At 39.0% G+C, this 21,594-nt stretch overlaps 2 protein-coding genes across 4 annotated transcripts in view; both read right to left on the bottom strand.

The window, feature by feature from the left end:
* slc17a5 (solute carrier family 17 member 5) overlaps positions 1-21,594 on the bottom strand; it is a 950,640-nt gene that overhangs the window by 910,101 nt on the left and 18,945 nt on the right. Inside the window, exon 11 of one of the 2 annotated variants that reach the window (XR_007947161.1) lies at positions 19,322-20,869. Coding sequence is in view for 1 of the 2 variants with exons in the window: in XM_022198510.2 (XP_022054202.1) it covers positions 20,732-20,869 (138 nt within the window). In the remaining variant the exon portion in view is untranslated. Of the gene's footprint in view, positions 1-18,436; positions 20,870-21,594 lie in introns of those variants that run through there. The other variant, XM_022198510.2, reaches the window with a different exon arrangement.
* On the bottom strand, positions 86-5,889 carry eef1a1a (eukaryotic translation elongation factor 1 alpha 1a). 2 transcript variants are annotated; one of them, XM_022198513.2, is made up of 8 exons: positions 5,750-5,889; positions 4,399-4,579; positions 4,078-4,257; positions 2,498-2,794; positions 1,928-2,078; positions 1,557-1,813; positions 1,028-1,262; positions 86-909 (listed from the first exon to the last, which is right to left on the bottom strand). In XM_022198513.2, the coding sequence occupies exons 2-8, from the start codon at positions 4,540-4,542 to the stop codon at positions 785-787; spliced, it is 1,389 nt and encodes a 462-aa protein (XP_022054205.1). In that variant the 5' UTR covers positions 4,543-4,579; positions 5,750-5,889; the 3' UTR covers positions 86-784. The 2 variants fall into 2 exon arrangements, with proteins under 2 accessions (XP_022054205.1, XP_022054204.1); XM_022198512.2 differs by having other exon boundaries at positions 4,399-4,582; positions 5,750-5,888.

The following is a 21,594-nucleotide window of genomic DNA, read 5'->3' as shown; positions in this document are numbered from 1 at the left end:
TTGTAAGGATTTGATTTGAAGGCATCAGTTGCTCTGTCACTTCTTAGCATCATAAAACACGGTTACTAAGAACAACAGCACTACATTTTGGTTGAAATATGTTTAATGTTGCAAAGAGGCTCATGCCATCTTACAATAAGGTGCAGAAGCTGATGCCAATTTAAACTTCTCCAGTGCATGTGCAAAGTTAGCAAAACGCCAATCAAAGTGCTTTAAGATTCAACAGGCGGTCTACTCTGAGTCCCTTAGTAAGAACACATTTGGACCATTTTGTTTTAAGTGCTTTTTAAAGCTAAAACACAACAAATTTTCCACTAATCCACTACTCAGAAGAATATAGATTTTGCTTCTTGCCATAGGCTCCTACAGAGCACCATGTAGTTGCAAACAAACACTAAAAGCAGGACAACATGTACCACGTAAAGAGACCAGGACCTGCACTCCAGAGAGCTATAGAGATGATAAATTACAGTATCTCTAACTGTTCGATTTCTCAATATCAAAGAAAGGTATTGCCATGAACCAAACCAACAGTGCACATTTAAAACTATCTTTTTGATATTACACTGTACGTAATGGTAATCTAACCACTGAAATGGAGTCAGGAGTGCCGCCTCAAGGACTAAAGATCTACGTGTTTTTCTTTCCTTCGAATGCTTTTGCGATGCATTGTGATGATTAACCAGTCTTTAATTATTAAGTTGAAGCAGCCAATTGTAGGATGGAGTTGGATGACTGATGTCCTGCCCTGGGAGACCTTGGGGTCGGCAGTGTAGCACAACATTCATTTGTTCCTCTGGGCCTTCTGGGCGGACTTGGTAATTTTACCAGTGGTGGAGACCTTCTTCTCCACGCCCTTAATCACGCCGACGGCCACAGTCTGACGCATGTCTCGCACCGCAAAACGACCTGCAAAATGAAAATTAAAGACGGACATTGGGCTTGACTTCAGAGTCACCATGCCTTTTGATGGGGGGGTAAGATGTGTTGGGAAGCTGCTTAATGTCTGTAAACCCTCTATACCTACCCAGTGGTGGGTACTCAGAGAAGCTCTCAACACACATGGGCTTGCCAGGAATCATATCTACGATGGCAGCATCTCCAGACTTGAGGGCTTTGGGATTGTCTTCAAGCTTCTTGCCGGAGCGACGATCAATCTTTTCCTTGAGCTCCGCAAACTTGCAGGCAATGTGAGCAGTGTGACAGTCCAGCACAGGAGCATAACCAGCACTGATCTGGCCGGGATGATTGAGGATGATCACCTACAAAGCAAGCGGACAACATGGGCGTCTTATTAATAGACACATTACTTCATTGTTGTTTGACTGTCTTCTTGTTTAGCAGTCTGATTTTGAAGCCTTCCCTTTTGCCCTTTAAAGACAAACTTAGAATGTGGTATAATAACCCAGTTTAACAGAGTAAAGTAAGGTTCAGAGATTGCTTTTCTTCATCTGAATGCATTTGATTCCCCAACACTATAAATAGGACTGAAGCAATGAAGCTGAATCTGTTCAATCACATTTCACTTCTATAAATGGAGCTTTCGTAACATCTACCTGAGCGGTGAAGTTGGCAGCTTCCTGCGGAGGATCGTTCTTGCTGTCGCCGGCCACGTTTCCACGGCGAATGTCCTTGACAGACACGTTCTTGACGTTAAAGCCCACGTTGTCGCCAGGAAGAGCCTCGGTCAGAGCCTCATGGTGCATCTCCACAGACTTCACCTCAGTGGTCACGTTGACGGGGGCAAAGGTCACCACCATGCCAGGCTTTAGGATGCCTGTTTCCACGCGGCCTACAGGCACCGTTCCAATACCTGAGGAAACATCAATAGTTCAGTCCTGAACTGAAAAGTCTCTTTGATCATAGATAAGAGGTGTTACAGTCAAACTGCCCTCTAGTCAGTGTTTAGATCTTATCCACCACTTGCCTCCTATCTTGTAGACGTCCTGCAAGGGCAAACGCAGAGGTTTGTCTGTTGGACGGGTCGGAGGCTGGATGGCGTCCAGAGCCTCCAGCAGTGTTGTCCCTGATGCATTGCCTTCCTTCCTATTGATCTTCCACCCTTTAAACCAAGTCATCTAGAACAGAGAAAGTAATGCAGCATTTCATAAAGACAAGATAATTAAAGGGTTGCAAGCTAAGATAATAAGAGTAAAACAATTGTTTAGTTTCTGTTGTACAGCTCCTGCGGTAATTGCAGTTGTCACACAGCCTTTCTCTTATAAATAAAAATTACTTAGAGCTTACAGTGGCAGCAAACTTAAGCTACTTTTTGATGTGTAACTTACATAATCAAGCAAATTTTCTGGATTTGTTCTCTTGTATTTTAACATTTACTATTGTATGTAGCTGTGGTCCCTGTTGAAGAAAAAAAACACCTAGTGTAAAATCATGTCTGAGCTGCAGCTTCCCATCCTAAACAAATTAGCATTCAAATTCACGGCTGCACACATCTCATTAATCTTCAGAACATTTGCATTCCATATGCACTACTTACATTGGGGCTCGGCTCCAGCATGTTGTCTCCGTTCCAGCCTGAAATGGGCACGAAGGCGACGGTGTCCGGATTGTAGCCGATCTTCTTGATGTAGGTGCTCACCTCCTTCACGATCTCCTCGTAGCGCTTCTGGCTGTAGTTGGGCTCGGTGGAGTCCATCTTGTTGATGCCCACGATGAGCTGCTTCACCCCGAGCGTGTAGGCCAGGAGGGCGTGCTCACGGGTCTGTCCATTCTTGGAAATACCTGCCTCGAATTCTCCCACACCGGCCGCCACAATCAGCACGGCACAGTCTGCCTGAGGACGCAGGACATGAAACATTAATACAGCAGCTTCCATAATTGCACTCATTAATTCAGGACTGGAAGTTAATTGTGTGATTGTATTAGCAGAAGCTGATTAAGATGAGTCATCTTCTGCGCTAGTACACTGATTAAAAGCCATCTTAATGTCTGTTCTAATGGAGGATGCCAGTTCCAGCTTTGATATTACCTGCTAGTAGTGACTGTAATGCTGCTTAGACAGAAATAAAAACCTGTTCTAATGTTACACTCAGGAGAAGTCACTCTACTGTAGTTAAGTGTTTGAGCTGAATGACTAAAATGGAACAACAGATGACATTTTTCGAGGCAACAACACTTAGTAGTGAGCTGAGTTCGATATTTCTTTATTAAAATATCAACTTTGTAAATTTTACTAGTCGTAATTATTCAGTTCGTATTCAAGATGTCTCTAATGCCATTCTGACCAGTCAAAGCAACAGATGTTTGTTATTCTGTTTTAATTTGTGGAAATAATAGTTGCACATAACCTCAAATGTTGTTCTGACCGGTCTGAATTGTTGCGTGTGATCATTGGGGGCTTCCCACGAGACATAAGAAGCATTTGTCAGCTGTTGGCAGAAAGAACTGCATAAATCATCACAAAATGCGAAGAGAAAAAGCGCCAATAGGCAAGGATTTGTGGAGAACGAGAGCTTTGTTCACTCCAAATTTACCAGAACTTCGGCCTCAAGCTGCTTCTTCTGGTGTGGCTGTAAAACGGCTTGTCATGCTGTCAGTTTGAAAATCAAGTCGTCTTATCCTCCTATTTGTTGTAGATTCCTACTTTTAGCTACAGATATCATTTCGTCCAGTCACAATATCTGAAAGTAAATTTTAACATGCAGAATTTCAGTTTGAGTTATCTACAGTATCATTTTAGGAAGTCATATTTCTAATTCAAGAGGTCTTTGGACTAGTTGGAACTTTATGTAATCCATAAATTGAGGGGAATTAAAGATCTCTTACTCTAGAATTAGGACTATTCAGCAACAAACTGAAAATCGGTGACCTCTGTAATTCACGTTGCAGATATCCGCAGCGAAATTGTAGATATTTGTAACAATAAAATTGTAGTCATCATTGTAGTTGTCTGAAATGTTCATTTTGACCAGAATAAACTGGATTACAGATATTCCTGATACATATTTAGTTATTAAATGTGAAATTGGTGGTGTATACTGTACAGATAGGCTTATGAAAGGTCACCAGAACTGTGCTAATAAACACAGAATGGCTGGTGGTCCTCCTGTTACAGACCTGGGAGGTCCCGGTGATCATGTTCTTGATGAAGTCCCTGTGACCCGGGGCATCTATGATGGTCACGTAGTACTTGCTGGTTTCAAACTTCCACAGCGAGATGTCGATGGTGATGCCGCGCTCCCTCTCAGCCTTCAGCTTGTCCAGCACCCAGGCGTACTTGAACGACCCCTTCCCCATCTGGGAAAGAAGCAGCAGAGATCCTTAAAACTCAGCCGTAGCTTCATGATGAGGTTCTACATTCATTCCGGCTTTCAGTCTACGGTCAGAGAAGGTGACGAGGTCGTGATCTTGTGGAATGACCTGTTGACATCCCCTTACCTCAGCAGCTTCCTTCTCAAACTTCTCGATAGTTCTCTTGTCGATGCCGCCGCACTTGTATATGAGGTGGCCCGTGGTGGTGGACTTGCCGGAGTCCACATGGCCGATCACGACGATGTTGATGTGGAGTTTCTCCTTTCCCATGGCAGCTGGAGCTGGTTGGAGTCACGAGACGGTCGGTCTGCTGCAGCCAGAGTTAGATTACAGTCAGGAAAGAAGGTAACAAAAAACCTGCCACGCACTAGTTAACTCCACTCGATAGAGACTGGTGGTAGTTTTTGATTATTGCTCTTTGACGCTGTAAAGCCTTTTGTAATCTGACACTGCTGGTCTGAATGGGCACTCAGGATCAGGTGAAATCATGAAAACACCAGAAGAGGAGCGTGAACGTCTCCCCAGGTGTCTGGCGCAGAAAGCACATTAAAGCGCTGCACAAAAACAGGGCGACATGACTGCATTTTCTGACGTAGTTTAACAAGCTGAGACTGATAATGAAGCGCTGGGTATCTCAGATTATATTTCGGCCCTGAGCAGCACAAAACACTCCACCTCTTATCCCTCCGTCCATCCATGCATCAATCCACTCCCCTGCCCTCCTCTTTCACATCCTGCCAGCTGATATTTCTCAGCACCGCAGACTTTAGCACAGCTTCACTCCAAAGCCAGAATCCACCATTTTGTCAGATCCAATCCACTGAGAGGGTAGCAGCCATTTCTCAGACACTGCAGTGTCTCTGCTGGCAGGTTAATGCAGAGGAGGAGGCTTGTTGTCAACTCTGCAGGGCTGCTCTGGATGTTAGTGGATGTCAGGATTCACTCATGCACTGCAAACTTTTACCTTCAGCTACACAACTGAATGACAGCATTTTTTTTTTAAATCCAGAATCTAGTTTATAAGCAAACAGAATGAGCAGCAGAGTGCAGTCTGACTTTATTTTGGTCAGACTTGCTCAGGTGAATTTATCCATTCCCATGTTTTAAACTCATCCTTCTCATTGAATGTCACATCCCTTGCCGCAGTGCGCTTTAATGCACAAACATGAGCAAAAAAAAAAAAGAAGAAGAAGCGGGCAATCCCTTTAAATTAAAGAGGCACAGCCACTGCGGTACATCTAATGTCTGAAGGATTTACGGGAGATGCCAACCCTCCGCCATGTTCTATCATCTGCCCGCTCACTGACGCCAGTATTAACCAGCCTGCCCTCCTTTCCTCCTGCATCACAACAAGATTCCCAAAACGCCGCTTGGAGACCGAAAACAGCCGAAACAAAACCTCGCCTCGAGTCGTTTTTCTTCTTTATTCATAATCTCAAACGCCTTCCCATGCATTATTTCATGAACTGCGTCGTACCTGAGAGCTGGCCGGTGTCAGGTCGGGCTGCGGGACCGGAGAGGCTGAGGAGAGACGCTGATCCGGTTAGAGCTCGCGGGACAGGCGGGGGTGTTGCGTAATTGCGCGCACTCGCTGCCGCACAGCATCGCAACCGGGAGACTTTTTTTCATTGGGCACTGCTACCTGCGGAGCATTTTAACAAAGCGTAGAAGTCTACTAACCCACGAGCTTTTAATCACTCTGTTTAACGATTCCCAAAGCAGGAGATTTGGGAATTTGGCATCGATTAAGGGAAGGAAACAAACGTTGTTTTGAATGTGCGTCCGATAATAGAAACAGGACGGAAACGATGCATTATTAATACATAAACAGCGTCTTTTTGTTGTTGTTTTTACCTCCTCTCGAATCATTTACATGTATCTGAGAGGAATTAAACTTCAGCTACAACAAGCTGCAGACCTATAAACTGGATGAGTTCAGGAGGTTTGAGGTGAACAGCGGCCGTCACTCTCAGCAGGTGGCGCGTTCACCTCTCCAGACGCTCCTGGTTGGATTAAAATTAACCTCGATGCTCTTAACTTCCCTCCAGCTTGTCTGGCTGCCAATTATCGCAGCTTGCACCGAGGAACAGCAATTAAAGCTACAGTGGTTGGGAATGAAGTTGTGGATTTGTACTCCTGTCTGATACTTTAGGATTCTTTTAGCAGCGCTGCTCCTTGGAGAGGAGGCTCCAAAACTGATCATATCAATGATCTATAGATCAGTTCCCAGACTATTTAGCAATATTTAGCATTTTTTTGTGGATATTACTATGTCGAAAATTAGTTGACTTTGGAGTTGTTGGGCTTCCTTTGTATAATTTTGGAGTATGCGATAATGTAGATTCTCAACTTTGACATTTAGGTTAAGGTTAATTTGCATTGTATATAATATTGTAAAACTAACCATGATGCTTCATTTAGTTGGGTTAATATGTAGGGTTTTTTGTTAATATTTAGAGAAAAATAGAAATACTTTATTAATCCCTGAGGGAAAAATTGGTTGTTACAGAAGAGAGTCCAGTTCCCACCACCGTAAATACAGATAAATAAGCAAAAATTGTGCAGTAAATAAAACGATATTTACACAGTATCTTGTTGTTTATAGAGCTATAAACAATAAGAACCATATGACATGTTTTATGTAAAGAATGTACAAATGTTAAAATGTTTAAATTTCTGGAGAGTAAAATAGCATAAAAATAAAACTGTTCAACTTTAATATTTAAACTTTTCAAGTAAATTTGCAATGCCCATCTCATAGTTTCTTCATTAACTCTTCATGTGTCACATAAATATCAGTCACTGGACTGGACTTAAAGCAGTAAATGTGATTATTACCCAGAAAGAATCGGTATGTATGTCCCTATCTATACATTCACACATGTATGTATGGATTTATTCCTGTGTGTGTGTGTGTGTGTGTGTGTGTGTGTGTGTGTGTGTGTGTGTTTATTCCCACATGTATGTATGCATGTGAATGCATACATACATGTAGCTATACATGGAGCATAAATGAGCATTACATGACTTTACAGATGACTTTTTATCTCTCTCTTTTTGTTCATCATTTCGATTTTTTTTAAATAAAATATTCTGTATTAATAGCACGTTTTGAAATTGACAGTCAACTCAACCACATGGAAATTGGTTGAGAAATGAGCAAGTTATGATTTATTTTCAATGTGCAAGGATTGCTTTTAATGAGAACATTGTCCCCTCAAAGATGGCCATAGGCACGTAGCTTAGCTGGCTGCTACAGCGCGCTAGCATATCTAGTCTTGTATATACATCTATGTTTCGGACGACATACTATACTATGACGTGTTTGGTGATGTTTCGAACGTCACTCTAAACTATAACATTTTTAGTGACTTTTCAGTCGACATTCTAAACTATGATATTTTTATCAATTACAGGGTGACCCAAAAAAAGTGTACACTGGCAGAATACAACTTTAATACCATGTTGATTCAGCTTAGAATTAGAATTTATTCACAAATTATACATCGTTGTAAAGAGCATGTACGGAAGATTCTACTTTTTAATGTGTCCCCCGTTTAGTGTCACAACAGCCTGCAGGCGCCTGCGGAATGCTTGACAGGTCTTCTTTATGTAGGATGCCGTCATCTTCTCCCAAGATCTAAGAATGGACCTCTCCAAGACTGGCACAGAAGGGCACGGCGTCTTACAGGCATTGTCCTCCACAGTTGCCCATATGCTATAATCCAGGGGATTGAGATCTGGACTCTGGGGTGGCTACATATCCTTGGACCAGAATGCATGCAAGTTGGCATCCAACCATTCCTGAGTCCTTTTGAAGGTGTGTGCTGGTGCTCCGTCCTGCTGGACTTCATGTTCAGATCATTCTTGATGAGCCGTTGCATTGAGGAGCGGCTCACATCAAGCTCACGTGCCATCTTTCTCATGGACCTCACAGGATTTGTCTTGATGCGTCGGTTTGACCTTGTCAATCAAGGAGGGGACGACCAGACCCAGGCTTTTGTGAGGCTGTTCCAGTATCTTTCAGCTTCTTTTTAATTTTGTAGACTGCACATCTGGATATTCCCAGCTGTGCTGCAATCTCATTAGGTGTCAGACCGGCACACAGCAAGTCAGGTACAGCTAAAGTTTTCTTCATTTTCAACAGAAGCACATGAATTTGAGAGAAGAGAGATTACAAGCTGCTTTGAGAGACTTTAAAGAATCATTGGAAAATGAAAACCTAATTAGAGATGCTTAAATGGCTTTTAAACAAGCAATCAACTGAGTGCAAACTTTTTTTGGGTCACCCTGTATTAGAAGACATAGTAAACTATGACGTTTTTGGTGACTTTTCGGGCGACATACTAAACTATAACTTTTTTTGTCCAATTTTGGACAACATACTAAACAATGACGTGGTCGTCCAATTTTGGACGACATACTAAACTGTAACGTTTTTCGTCCAATTTTGGACGACATACTAAATTATGATTTTTATTTTGGCCTTTATCGATAGCAGCAGTGAAGGTAGACAGGAAACAAGAAGAGTAGGGGGAAGACATGCAGCAAAGGGCCGCAAGCAGGAATCAAACCCTGGCCGCTGGGTTAGAAACCAGCCCCTGTACGTGGGTCGACCACTTAACACATTGATATATATATATGCTATACGGATGCCGTTAAACTATAATCTTTATTGTCCAATTTTGGATGACATACTAAACTATGACATTTTCGTCCAATTTTGGACGACATACTAAACTATGATGTTTTTTGTCCAAATTTGGACGACATACTAAACTATGACATTTTCGTCCAATTTTGGACGACATACTAAACTATGACATTTTTCATCCAATTTTGGACGACATACTAAACTATGATGTTTTTTGTCTATTTTTGGATGACATACTAAACTATGATGTTTTTTGTCCAAATTTGGACGACATACTAAACTATGACATTTTTCTCTCAATTTCGGAAAACATACTAAAATATGACGTTTTTCGTCCAGTTTTGGATGACATACTAAACTATGACATTTTCATCAAATTTTGGACGACAGATTAAACTATGACGTTTTCTTCCAATTTTGGACGACATACTAAACTGACATTTTTTGTCAGAATTTGGACGACATACTAAACTGTAACGTTTTTTGTCCAATTTTGGACAACATACTAAACTATGATGTTTTTTGTCTATTTTTGGATGACATACTAAACGATGACGTTTTCGTCCAATTTTAGACAACATACATGACATGACATTTTCGTCCAATTTTGGACGACATACTAAACTATGGCATTTTCGTCCAATTTTGGACGACATACTAAACTATGGCATTTTCATCCAATTTTGGACGACATACTAAACTATGACATTTTTCATTCAGTTTCTGTCAACATACTAAAATATGACGTTTCTTGTCCAGTTTTGGATGACATACTAAACTATGACGTTTTCGTCCAATTTTGGACGACATACTAAACTATGGCATTTTCGTCCAATTTTGGACGACATACTAAACTGTAACGTTTTTCGTCCAATTTTGGACGACATACTAAATTATGATTTTTATTTTGGCCTTTATCGATAGCAGCAGTGAAGGTAGACAGGCAACAAGAAGAGTAGGGGGAAGACATGCAGCAAAGGGCCGCAAGCAGGAATCAAACCCTGGCCGCTGGGTTAGAAACCAGCCCCTGTACGTGGGTCGACCACTTAACACATTGATATATATATATGCTATACGGATGCCGTTAAACTATAATCTTTATTGTCCAATTTTGGACGACATACTAAACTATGAAGTTTTTCATCCAATTTTGGACAACATACTAAACTATGACATTTTCGTCCAATTTTGGACGACATACTAAACTATGATGTTTTTTTGTCCAAATTTGGACGACATACTAAACTATGACATTTTCGTCCAATTTTGGACGACATACTAAACTATGACATTTTTCATCCAATTTTGGACGACATACTAAACTATGACGTTTTTTGTCTATTTTTGGATGACATACTAAACTATGACATTTTCGTCCAATTTTGGACGACATACTAAACTATGATGTTTTTTGTCCAAATTTGGACGACATACTAAACTATGACATTTTTCATCCAATTTTGGACGACATACTAAACTATGACATTTTTCAGCCAATTTTGGACGACATACTAAACTATGACGTTTTTTGTCTATTTTTGGATGACATACTAAACTATGATGTTTTTTGTCCAAATTTGGACGACATACTAAACTATGACATTTTTCTCTCAATTTCGGAAAACATACTAAAATATGATGTTTTTCGTCCAGTTTTGGATGACATACTAAACTATGACGTTTTCTTCCAATTTTGGACGACATACTAAACTGACATTTTTTGTCAGAATTTGGACGACATACTAAACTGTAACGTTTTTTGTCCAATTTTGGACAACATACTAAACTATGATGTTTTTTGTCTATTTTTGGATGACATACTAAACTATGACGTTTTCGTCCAATTTTAGACAACATACATGACATGACATTTTCGTCCAATTTTGGACGACATACTAAACTATGGCATTTTCGTCCAATTTTGGACGACATACTAAACTATGGCATTTTCATCCAATTTTGGACGACATACTAAACTATGACATTTTTTGTCCAAATTTGGACGACATACTAAACTATGATATTTTTCATTCAATTTCGGACAACATACTAAAATATGACATTTTCGTCCAATTTTGGATGACAGACTAAACTATGGCATTTTCGTCCAATTTTGGACGACATACTAAACTATGACTTTTCCATTCAATTTCGGACGACATACTAAACTATGATGTTTTCGTCCAATTTTGGATGACATACTAAACTACCACGTGGTCGTCCAATTTTGGACGACATATTAAACTATGACGTTTTTTGTCCAATTTTGGACGACATACTAAACTATGGCATTTTCGTCCAATTTTGGACGACATACTAAACTATGTTGTTTTCGTCCAGTTTCGGACGACATACTAAACTATGACGTTTTCGTCCAATTTTGGACGACAGACTAAACTATGTCGTTTTTGTCCAATTTTGGATGACATACTAAACTATGACGTTTTCGTCCAATTTTGGACAACTTACTAAACTATGACATTTTTGTCCAATTTTGGACGACATACTAAACTATGACATTTTCGTCCAATTTTGGACAACATACTAAACTATGACATTTTTCATTCAATTTCGGAAAACATACTAAAATATGACGTTTTTCGTCCAGTTTTGGATGACATACTAAACTGACATTTTCGTCAAATTTTGGACGACATATTAAACCATGAGGTTTTCTTCCAATTTTGGACGACATACTCAACTGACATTTTTTGTCAGAATTTGGACGACATACTAAACTATGATGTTTTTTGTCTATTTTTGGATGACATACTAAACTATGACGTTTTCGTCCAATTTTAGACAACATACATGACATGACATTTTTGTCCAATTTTGGACGACATACTAAACTATGGCATTTTCGTCCAATTTTGAACGACATACTAAACTATGGCATTTTCATCCAATTTTGGACGACATACTAAACTATGACATTTTTTGTCCAAATGTGGACGACATACTAAACTATGACATTTTTCATTCAATTTCGGACAACATGCTAAAATATGACGTTTCTTGTCCAGTTTTGGATGACATACTAAACTATGACGTTTTCGTCCAATTTTGGACGACATACGAAACTGTGTTGTTTTTGTCCAATTTTTGATGACATACTAAACTATGACGTGGTCGTCCAATTTTGGACGACATATTAAACTATGACGTTTTTTGTCCAATTTTGGACGACATACTAAACTATGGCATTTTCGTCCAATTTTGGACGACATACTAAACTATGTTGTTTTCGTCCAGTTTTGGACGACATACTAAACTATGACTTTTTCATTCAATTTCGGACGACATACTAAGATATGACGTTTTTTATCTAATTTTGGATGACATACTAAACTATGACGTTTTCATCCAATTTTGGACAACTTACTAAACTATGACATTTTTGTCCAATTTTGGACAACATACTAAACTATGACATTTTTTGTCCAAATTTGGACGACTTACTAAACTATGACATTTTTGTCCAAATTTGGACGACATACTAAACTGACGTTTTTTGTCCAATTTTGGACGACATACTAAACTATAATGTTTTTTGTCTATTTTTGGATGACATACTAAACTATGACGTTTTCGTCCAATTTTGGACAACATACATGACATGACATTTTTGTCCAATTTTGGACGACATGCTCAACTATGAAATTTTTGTCCAATTTTGGATGACATACTAAACTATGACATTTTTTGTCCAAATTCGGACAACATACTAAACTATGACTTTTTCATTCAATTTCGGACGACATACGAAACTATGACGTTTTTTGTTCAATTTCGGACGACATACGAAACTATGACGTTTTCGTCCAATTTTGAACGACATACTAAACTATGACGTTTTCGTCCAATTTTGGACGACATACTAAACTATGACGTTTTTGTCCAATTTTGGATGACATACTAAATTATGAATTTTTCTTCCAATTTTGGACGACATGCTAAACTGTCGTTTTCGTCCAACATACTAAACTATGACGTTCTTTTTTTTTCCTTTTTTGCCTTTATTCGATAGCAGCAGTGAAGGCAGACAGGAAACAAGAGAGAAGAAGACATGCAGCAAAGGGCTGCAAGCAGGAATTGAACCCTGGTCACTGCATCAGAAACCAGCCCCTGTACATGGGTCGCCCGCTTAACCCGTTGAGCTATACGGATGCCCGTAAGCTATGCTGTCTTTTGTCCAATTTTGGACGACATACTAAACTATGACGTTTTCATCCAATTTTGGACGACATACTAAACTATGACATTTTTTGTCCAAATTTGGACGACATACGAAATACAACGTTTTCGTCCACTTTTGGACGACATACTAAACTATGGCATTTTCATCCAATTTTGGACGACATACTAAACTATGACATTTTTTGTCCAAATTTGGACGACATACTAAACTATGATATTTTTCATTCAATTTTGGACAACATACTAAAATATGACATTTTCGTCCAATTTTGGATGACAGACTAAACTATGGCATTTTTGTCCAATTTTGGACGACATACTAAACTATGACTTTTTCATTCAATTTCGGACGACATACTAAACTATGATGTTTTCGTCCAATTTTGGATGACATACTAAACTACCACGTGGTCGTCCAATTTTGGACGACATATTAAACTATGACGTTTTTTGTCCAATTTTGGACGACATACTAAACTATTGCATTTTCGTCCAATTTTGGACGACATACTAAACTGTCGTTTTCGTCCAACATACTAAACTATGACGTTCTTTTTTTTCCCCTTTTTTGCCTTTATTCGATAGCAGCAGTGAAGGCAGACAGGAAACAAGAGAGAAGAAGACATGCAGCAAAGGGCTGCAAGCAGGAATTGAACCCTGGTCACTGCATCAGAAACCAGCCCCTATACATGGGTCGCCCGCTTAACCCGTTGAGCTATACGGAAGCTCGTAAGCTATGCTGTCTTTTGTCCAATTTTGGACGACATACTAAACTATGACGTTTTCATCCAATTTTGGACGACATACTAAACTGACATTTTTTGTCCAAATTTGGACGACATACGAAATACAACGTTTTCGTCCACTTTTGGACGACATACTAAACTATGACGTTTTCATCCAATTTTGGACGACATACTAAACTGACATTTTTTGTCCAAATTTGGACGACATACGAAATACAACGTTTTCGTCCACTTTTGGACGACATACTAAACTATGACATTTTTCGTTCAATTTTGGATAGCATACTAAACTATGACGTTTTCATCCAATTTTGGATGACATACTAAAGTATGACTTTAATTTTTGCCTTTTTCGATAGCAGCAGTGAAGGTCGACAGGAAACAACAAGAGTCGTGGGAAGACATGCAGCAAAGGGCCGCAAGCAGGAATCGAACCCTGGCCGCTGGGTTAGAAACCAGCCCCTGAACGTGGGTCACCCACTTAACCCATTGAGCTATACAGATGCCATTAAACTACAATCTTTATTGTCCAATTTTGGACGACATACTAAACTATGAAGTTTTTCATCCAATTTTGGACAACATACTAAACTATGACGTTTTTTGTCCAATTTTGGATGACAAACTAAACTATGACATTTTTCGTTCAATTTTGGACGACATACTAAACTATGACGTTTGTTGTCTATTTTTGGACGACATACTAACCTATGACATTTTTTGTGCAAATTTGGACGACAATTTAAACTATGACGTTTTTCATTCAATTTCGGACGACATACTAAACTATGACGTTTTTTGTCCAATTTTGGACGACATGCTAAACTATGACGTTTTCTTCCAATTTTGGAAGACGTACTAAACTATGACATTTTTTGTCCAAATTTGGATGACATACTAAACTATGACGTTTTTTGTCCAATTTTGGACGACAAACTAAACTATGACGTTTTCTTCCAATTTTGGAAGACATACTAAACTATGACATTTTTTGTCCAAATTTGGATGACATACTAAACTATGACGTTTTTTGTCCAATTTTGGACGACAAACTAAACTATGACGTTTTCGTCCAATTTTGGACGACATATTAAACTATGACGTTTTTTGTCCAATTTTGGACGACATTCTAAACTATGAAGTTTTTCATCCAATTTTGAACGACATACTAAACTATGACGTTTTCGTCTCATTTTGGATGACATACTAAACTATGACGTTTTTTGTCCAATTTTGGATGACAAACTAAACTATGACGTTTTCATCTACTTTTGGAGGACATACTAAACTATGACGTTTTTTGTCCAATTTTGGATGACAAACTAAACTATGATGTTTTCGTCCACTTTTGGACGCCATACTAAACTGACATTTTTTGTCCAAATTTGGACTACATACTAAACTATGACGTTTTTTGTCCAATTTTGGATGACAAACTAAACTATGACGTTTTCGTCCACTTTTGGATGACAAACTAAACTATGACGTTTTCGTCCACTTTTGGACGACATACTAAACTATGACGTTTTCGTCTCATTTTGGACGACATACTAAACTATGACATTTTTCGTTCAATTTTGGACGACATACTAAACTATGACGTTTTTGTCCAATTTTGGATGACATACTAAACTATGATGTTTGTTGTCTATTTTTGGAAGACTAACTTACCTATGACGTTTTTTGTGTAAATTTGGACGACATACTAAACTATGACGTTTTTCATTCCATTTCGGACGACATACTAAACTATGACGTTTTCGTCCAATTTTGGACGACATACTAAACTATGACGTTTTTTGTGCAAATTTGGACGACAATTTAAACTATGACGTTTTTCATTCAATTTCGGACGACATACTAAACTATGACGTTTTTTGTCCAATTTTGGACGACATGCTAAACTATGACGTTTTCTTCCAATTTTGGAAGACATACTAAACTATGACATTTTTTGTCCAAATTTGGATGACATACTAAACTATGACGTTTTTTGTCCAATTTTGGACGACAAACTAAACTATGACGTTTTCTTCCAATTTTGGAAGACATACTAAACTATGACATTTTTTGTCCAAATTTGGATGACATACTAAACTATGACGTTTTTTGTCCAATTTTGGACGACAAACTAAACTATGACGTTTTCGTCCAATTTTGGACGACATATTAAACTATGACGTTTTTTGTCCAATTTTGGACGACATTCTAAACTATGAAGTTTTTCATCCAATTTTGAACGACATACTAAACTATGACGTTTTCGTCTCATTTTGGATGACATACTAAACTATGACGTTTTTTGTCCAATTTTGGATGACAAACTAAACTATGACGTTTTCATCTACTTTTGGAGGACATACTAAACTATGACGTTTTTTGTCCAATTTTGGATGACAAACTAAACTATGATGTTTTCGTCCACTTTTGGACGCCATACTAAACTATGACATTTTTTGTCCAAATTTGGACTACATACTAAACTATGACGTTTTTTGTCCAATTTTGGATGACAAACTAAACTATGACGTTTTCGTCCACTTTTGGATGACAAACTAAACTATGACGTTTTCGTCCACTTTTGGACGACATACTAAACTATGACGTTTTCGTCTCATTTTGGACGACATACTAAACTATGACATTTTTCGTTCAATTTTGGACGACATACTAAACTATGACGTTTTTGTCCAATTTTGGATGACATACTAAACTATGATGTTTGTTGTCTATTTTTGGAAGACTAACTTACCTATGACGTTTTTTGTGTAAATTTGGACGACATACTAAACTATGACGTTTTTCATTCCATTTCGGACGACATACTAAACTATGACGTTTTCGTCCAATTTTGGACGACATACTAAACTATGACGTTTTCGTCCAATTTTGGACAACATACATGACATGACATTTTTGTCCAATTTTGGACGACATACTAAACTATGGCATTTTCATTCAATTTCGGACGACATATTACAATATGAATTTTTTGTCCAATTCTGGATGACATACTAAACTATGGCATTTTCGTCCAATTTTGGACGACATACTAAACTATGTCGTTTTCGTCCAATTTTGGACAACATACTAAACTATGGCATTTTCGTCCAATTTCGGACGACATACTAAACTATGGCATTTTCATTCAATTTCGGATGACATACTATAGTGTGACGTTATTACCAATTTCAGACGACATACTAAACTATGACATTTTTGTCCATTTTTGGACGACATACCAAACTATGACGTATTTTGTGCAATTTTGGCCGACATACTAAACTATGACATGTTTTGTCCAAATTTGGACGACATACTAAACTATGACTTTTATTTTGGCCTTTTTCGATAGCAGCAGTGAAGGTAGACAGGAAACAAGAAGAGTAGGGGGCATGCAGGAATCTAACCCTGGCCGCTGGGTTAGAAACCAGCCCCTGTATGTGGGTCGCCCACGTAACCCATTGAGCTATACGGATGCCGTTAAACTATAATCTTTATTGTCCAATTTTGGACGACATACTAAACTATGATGTTTTCGTCTCATTTTGGACGACTTACTAAACTATGACATTTTTGTCCAATTTTGGACGACATACTAAACTATGATGTTTTCATCTCATTTTGGACGACTTACTAAACTATGAAATTTTTGTCCAATTTTGGACGACATACTAAACTATGATGTTTTTTGTCTATTTTTGGATGACATACTAAACTGATATTTTCGTCCAATTTTGGACGACATACTAAACTATGACATTTTTGTCCAAATTTGGACGACATACTAAACTATGGCATTTTTGTCCAAATTTGGACGACATACTAAACTGTGACGTTTTTCGTCCATTTTTGAATGACATATTAAACTATGGCGTTTTCGTCCAATTTTGGACGACATACTAAACCATTACGTTTTGGACGACTTATGTCATGACGTTTTTATCAATTTTCAGCATACACACCTACGTTTAAGAAATTTACGCCTTCATTTGAGCATGCATGTATCCTTACTCACGTTTAACGAACTGCTGTGATACACAGTAGGGTTAATGATGAAATGGTTAAAGTGGCGTTTATTCCTTGCCAGGGCCTCCTCCTCCTCAGCCCCCACCTGACACCCCTTTCACTCTTCCCCCTGCTCTCCCTTTCACTCTGCTGCTACTGAATGGAGTGCCTCTCCACAGCTGACTCCACTCATCAATCAGCCCTCCACAGAATCCGGGCAGCTGCAAGGCGTCACCTCTGATTACACCACTGCAATAAAGACCGGTCTCACCTTCCATCTCCTGCCAGATTGTAAACTCCGTTCTTGCAGTCAGTTCACCATCTCACTCCTTAAACTTCTCTTGCTGTTTTAGTACGTACAGTTTCTGCCTCTGCTGTGTGCTCTCTGCCCGGGTTCTCTCTCTCACTCCGTAACACTTTTCATCACAATTTTCATTCATGTCATCCCCTCTTGCCCTTTTTTTTTAAAGATACATACAGCAGTTTCAAAAACAACACGTTGTCAGTTAAAAGTTGTGACAGAGGCTCTTTAATGAAATAATCACTCAACACAGTATCAGATTTTGCTCAAACATTTTTATGTGATTAAGTATTTACAATACATGACAGAGATTTAAAACATTTTTACGGGTTACAATGATTTCCCTCCATTACAGTAAATAATTCAAAAGTCCCGTTATTCCCTTTATTATACATAGACACTAGCATAAAAGCTGACAGAGGAACAATCAGTATGAAATTAAATGCTTCAGGAAGAAAACTAGTCTGCAGGGCTGAATAAGGCACAAGTGCACTATGTCCTTATTCTTGAATATGGTGCTACTGCAACCAAGAAAACATGTTTATAGTAACAATGTATTAAAGAACAACAGACATGCAATGTGATAGACTGCAGACTTAATGGGGAAATAATAGTGTTGTGGAAAAAATATTTGCCCCCTTCCTGATTTCTGTGTTTTTGGCATATTTATTACTTGCTAAGCTTTCAGATCAACAAACCAATTTTAATATCACACAGAGACAACCCAAGGAAATATAAAATGCAGTTTCTAAATGATGATTCAATTTATTAAGGCGCAAAAAAAAAAATCGAAACCTATCTGGCCCTATGTGAAAAAGTAATTGCCCCTGAACCTAATAGCGAGTTGTGCCACCTTTGGCAGCAATAACTGAAATCCAGCGGATTTTTGGCCCACTCTTCTTTGCAGAATTGTTTCAACTCTTTCACTTATTGCTGCCAAAGGCGGCACAACTCGCTATTCGGTTCAGGGGCAATTAGTTTTTCACATAGGGCAAGATAGGTTTGGATTTTTTTGTGCCTTAATAAATTGAATCATTTAGAAACTGCATTTTGTATTTCCGGTTACTCTCAATTGTCCGTAGGTGTGAATGTGAGTGTGATTGTGTGTCTGTATATGTAGCCCTGTGACAAACTGGTGACCTGTCCAGGGTGTCCCCTGCCTTCGCCCGAGTCAGCAGGGATAGGCTCCAGCACCCCCCATGACCCTAGTGAGGATAAAGCGGTGGATAGAGAATGGATGGATTTTGTATTTCCTTGCGTTGTCTCTGTGTGATATTAAAATCGGTTTGATGATTTGAAACCCTTGCGAGTGATAAATATTCAAAAAAACACAGAAATCAGGAAGGGGGCAAATACTTTTTTTACAGCAGTGTATATCATAATCTAGTCACACTCATAAGAAACAAAAACTAAAAAACTCATATTTGAGTTGGAATAAATTTTAGAATTGGATCTAATTCCATTGACACTTAGAACTCGAGGTCACCTACCTCAATGTTTCAGCTTAATCTGTTAAAAAGTAAGCAAACACCCTTTTCAATCCTTATGATACCTGAGAATCGACACAAAAAGTGCAAATCCTGTGACTGATATAAGACAGCGTCCACCAGGAACCTCTTTAAAGCAGCGTTTTTCCTTCATTTATACGTTACTAGACGTTTAGCATCATAGTGTTTGGAAATATCAGAACCCGTGTTTACGACATACATCAGCTGAATGTAGCCGTTTAAAATGAAAGAGGTGCTTGGTGGACCTGAAAACCTGAACAGACAACACACAAAATCCCTTAACTGCTCTATGTGACAAGTAAATACAAAACAATGTAAATGCTTGATTGCAAGAAAGACACTTTAAGGCATTTTCCCAAACAGACTGTGTAGTCTGAACAAAGACAAAAAAAGGACACTGTTCAATGTGTGCGTCTAGTTTCGGATGATTTTAGTTAATTTTGTGGAACACCTTTAAAACTAAACTTACTGGCATTTACTTAAGTAGCACATTTTGTCATCTCAAACTTTACATGCACAAGTATCAAGAACTGGCAATAAAATGTAAAAAAATAAAATAAAATAAAGAAGAGGTGCTTTGGAGGCAGAAATAACAACTGGGCTGACAAACTGAACACCTAAAAGAAACTACACTGGAATAAAAGCTCATTTACTATGATATGTACAATGCCTGACGATCAACAAGTCTTGGATAACCCACAAATATCGACCTATCTTTAAGCTAACTACCCTCAGCAGACCGTACTAGCCTGGAACTATACAACCATTTCAGCGCCGTCTTATTTCTTTGAATCAGTGGCAGGATAACTGGCTTCTGCTCAGTTATTTTTTCCTCCAAAGAGCATCTTCCTGTATTTGATTAACTAAAGACTCCAGACACAGTGAGGAGCGTCCTTGAAGGCATCACGGCCGTTACTCACTATATATTGGGTGAATAATCACCTCTCGCTAAAATTACCCTTAGAATGAGTCTGTGGTTGAGACTCATCCATTCGATGATTCACATTTGTCTAACGGATGAGTCCGGTGCTCGTCGTTCGCCTCAGTCTCCATGAGAGTAGGATGTGTGGACCGCCCAGGGCTGCACCGTTCCTTTACCAAACGCGTTGAAGAACAACGCTCCAAACAGGTTGATGGCTGCAGCGATGTAGAAGACAGTCTGCCATTCTTGTAGGGTGTTCTGGAAGACAAAAAAGATAATTATCGGTCAGTATTTACATAAATAAAACAGTTAAGGCACCAGTTGACCATTAGCCTAGCCATGCTACACCCATGTTTCTGACGGCACAAGGGTCTAGGGAAGCTCGAGAGGGAGGGAGGCGGGCTAAAAGGTTGTCTATCAAATCCCTCTGCAGCAATTGGGTAGGTATACAACCAATCAACGCAACGAATAGGCTGACGTAGTTCCTAGAGCGCCAGCGGATTGTGGCTAAGTCCCGTTAGCTTTCCAAGCAGCGGAGCCGCGGAGCCAACTGGTATATTAAGGATTTGCCATATCCCGTCGGCATAAGTCCAAATACATCTTTCTTCTCAATGAAACACTTCAGTGCCATCCTTTGTTTATCTTTCAAGTTGAATTTTAGCTTCAAATCTTTAAGGGCTGTGGCCAAAGCCGAGTCGAAAGATAACTCGTCGCGCCTCTGTCGTCACTTAGTTACGCCCGCCTTCTGACTCTACACTTCATGGTGATTGGTCCGGCCAGTTTTAGGAGAATCCAGCCTCGAGCCTTATGGAGGGTAACTAGACCCACCCTGGCAGAGAATTAAATTCGTTGCCGTGGGTTGTCTAGCGCGGCTAGGCTAGTTGACCATGTCTTCAGGAAGCTTTTAGTATCATGACATTAGCTGAAACTGCTGATGCCTAGGATGTAGATGTGTTGAAGAAATTTCATTCTTAGTCTTTCGA

Source organism: Acanthochromis polyacanthus, chromosome 15 (genome assembly GCF_021347895.1).
Source record: "Acanthochromis polyacanthus isolate Apoly-LR-REF ecotype Palm Island chromosome 15, KAUST_Apoly_ChrSc, whole genome shotgun sequence".
Lineage (NCBI taxonomy): Eukaryota > Metazoa > Chordata > Actinopteri > Pomacentridae > Acanthochromis > Acanthochromis polyacanthus.
Note: the sequence above shows the minus strand (reverse complement) of the source record. Positions and strands in the feature narration are given on the sequence as shown.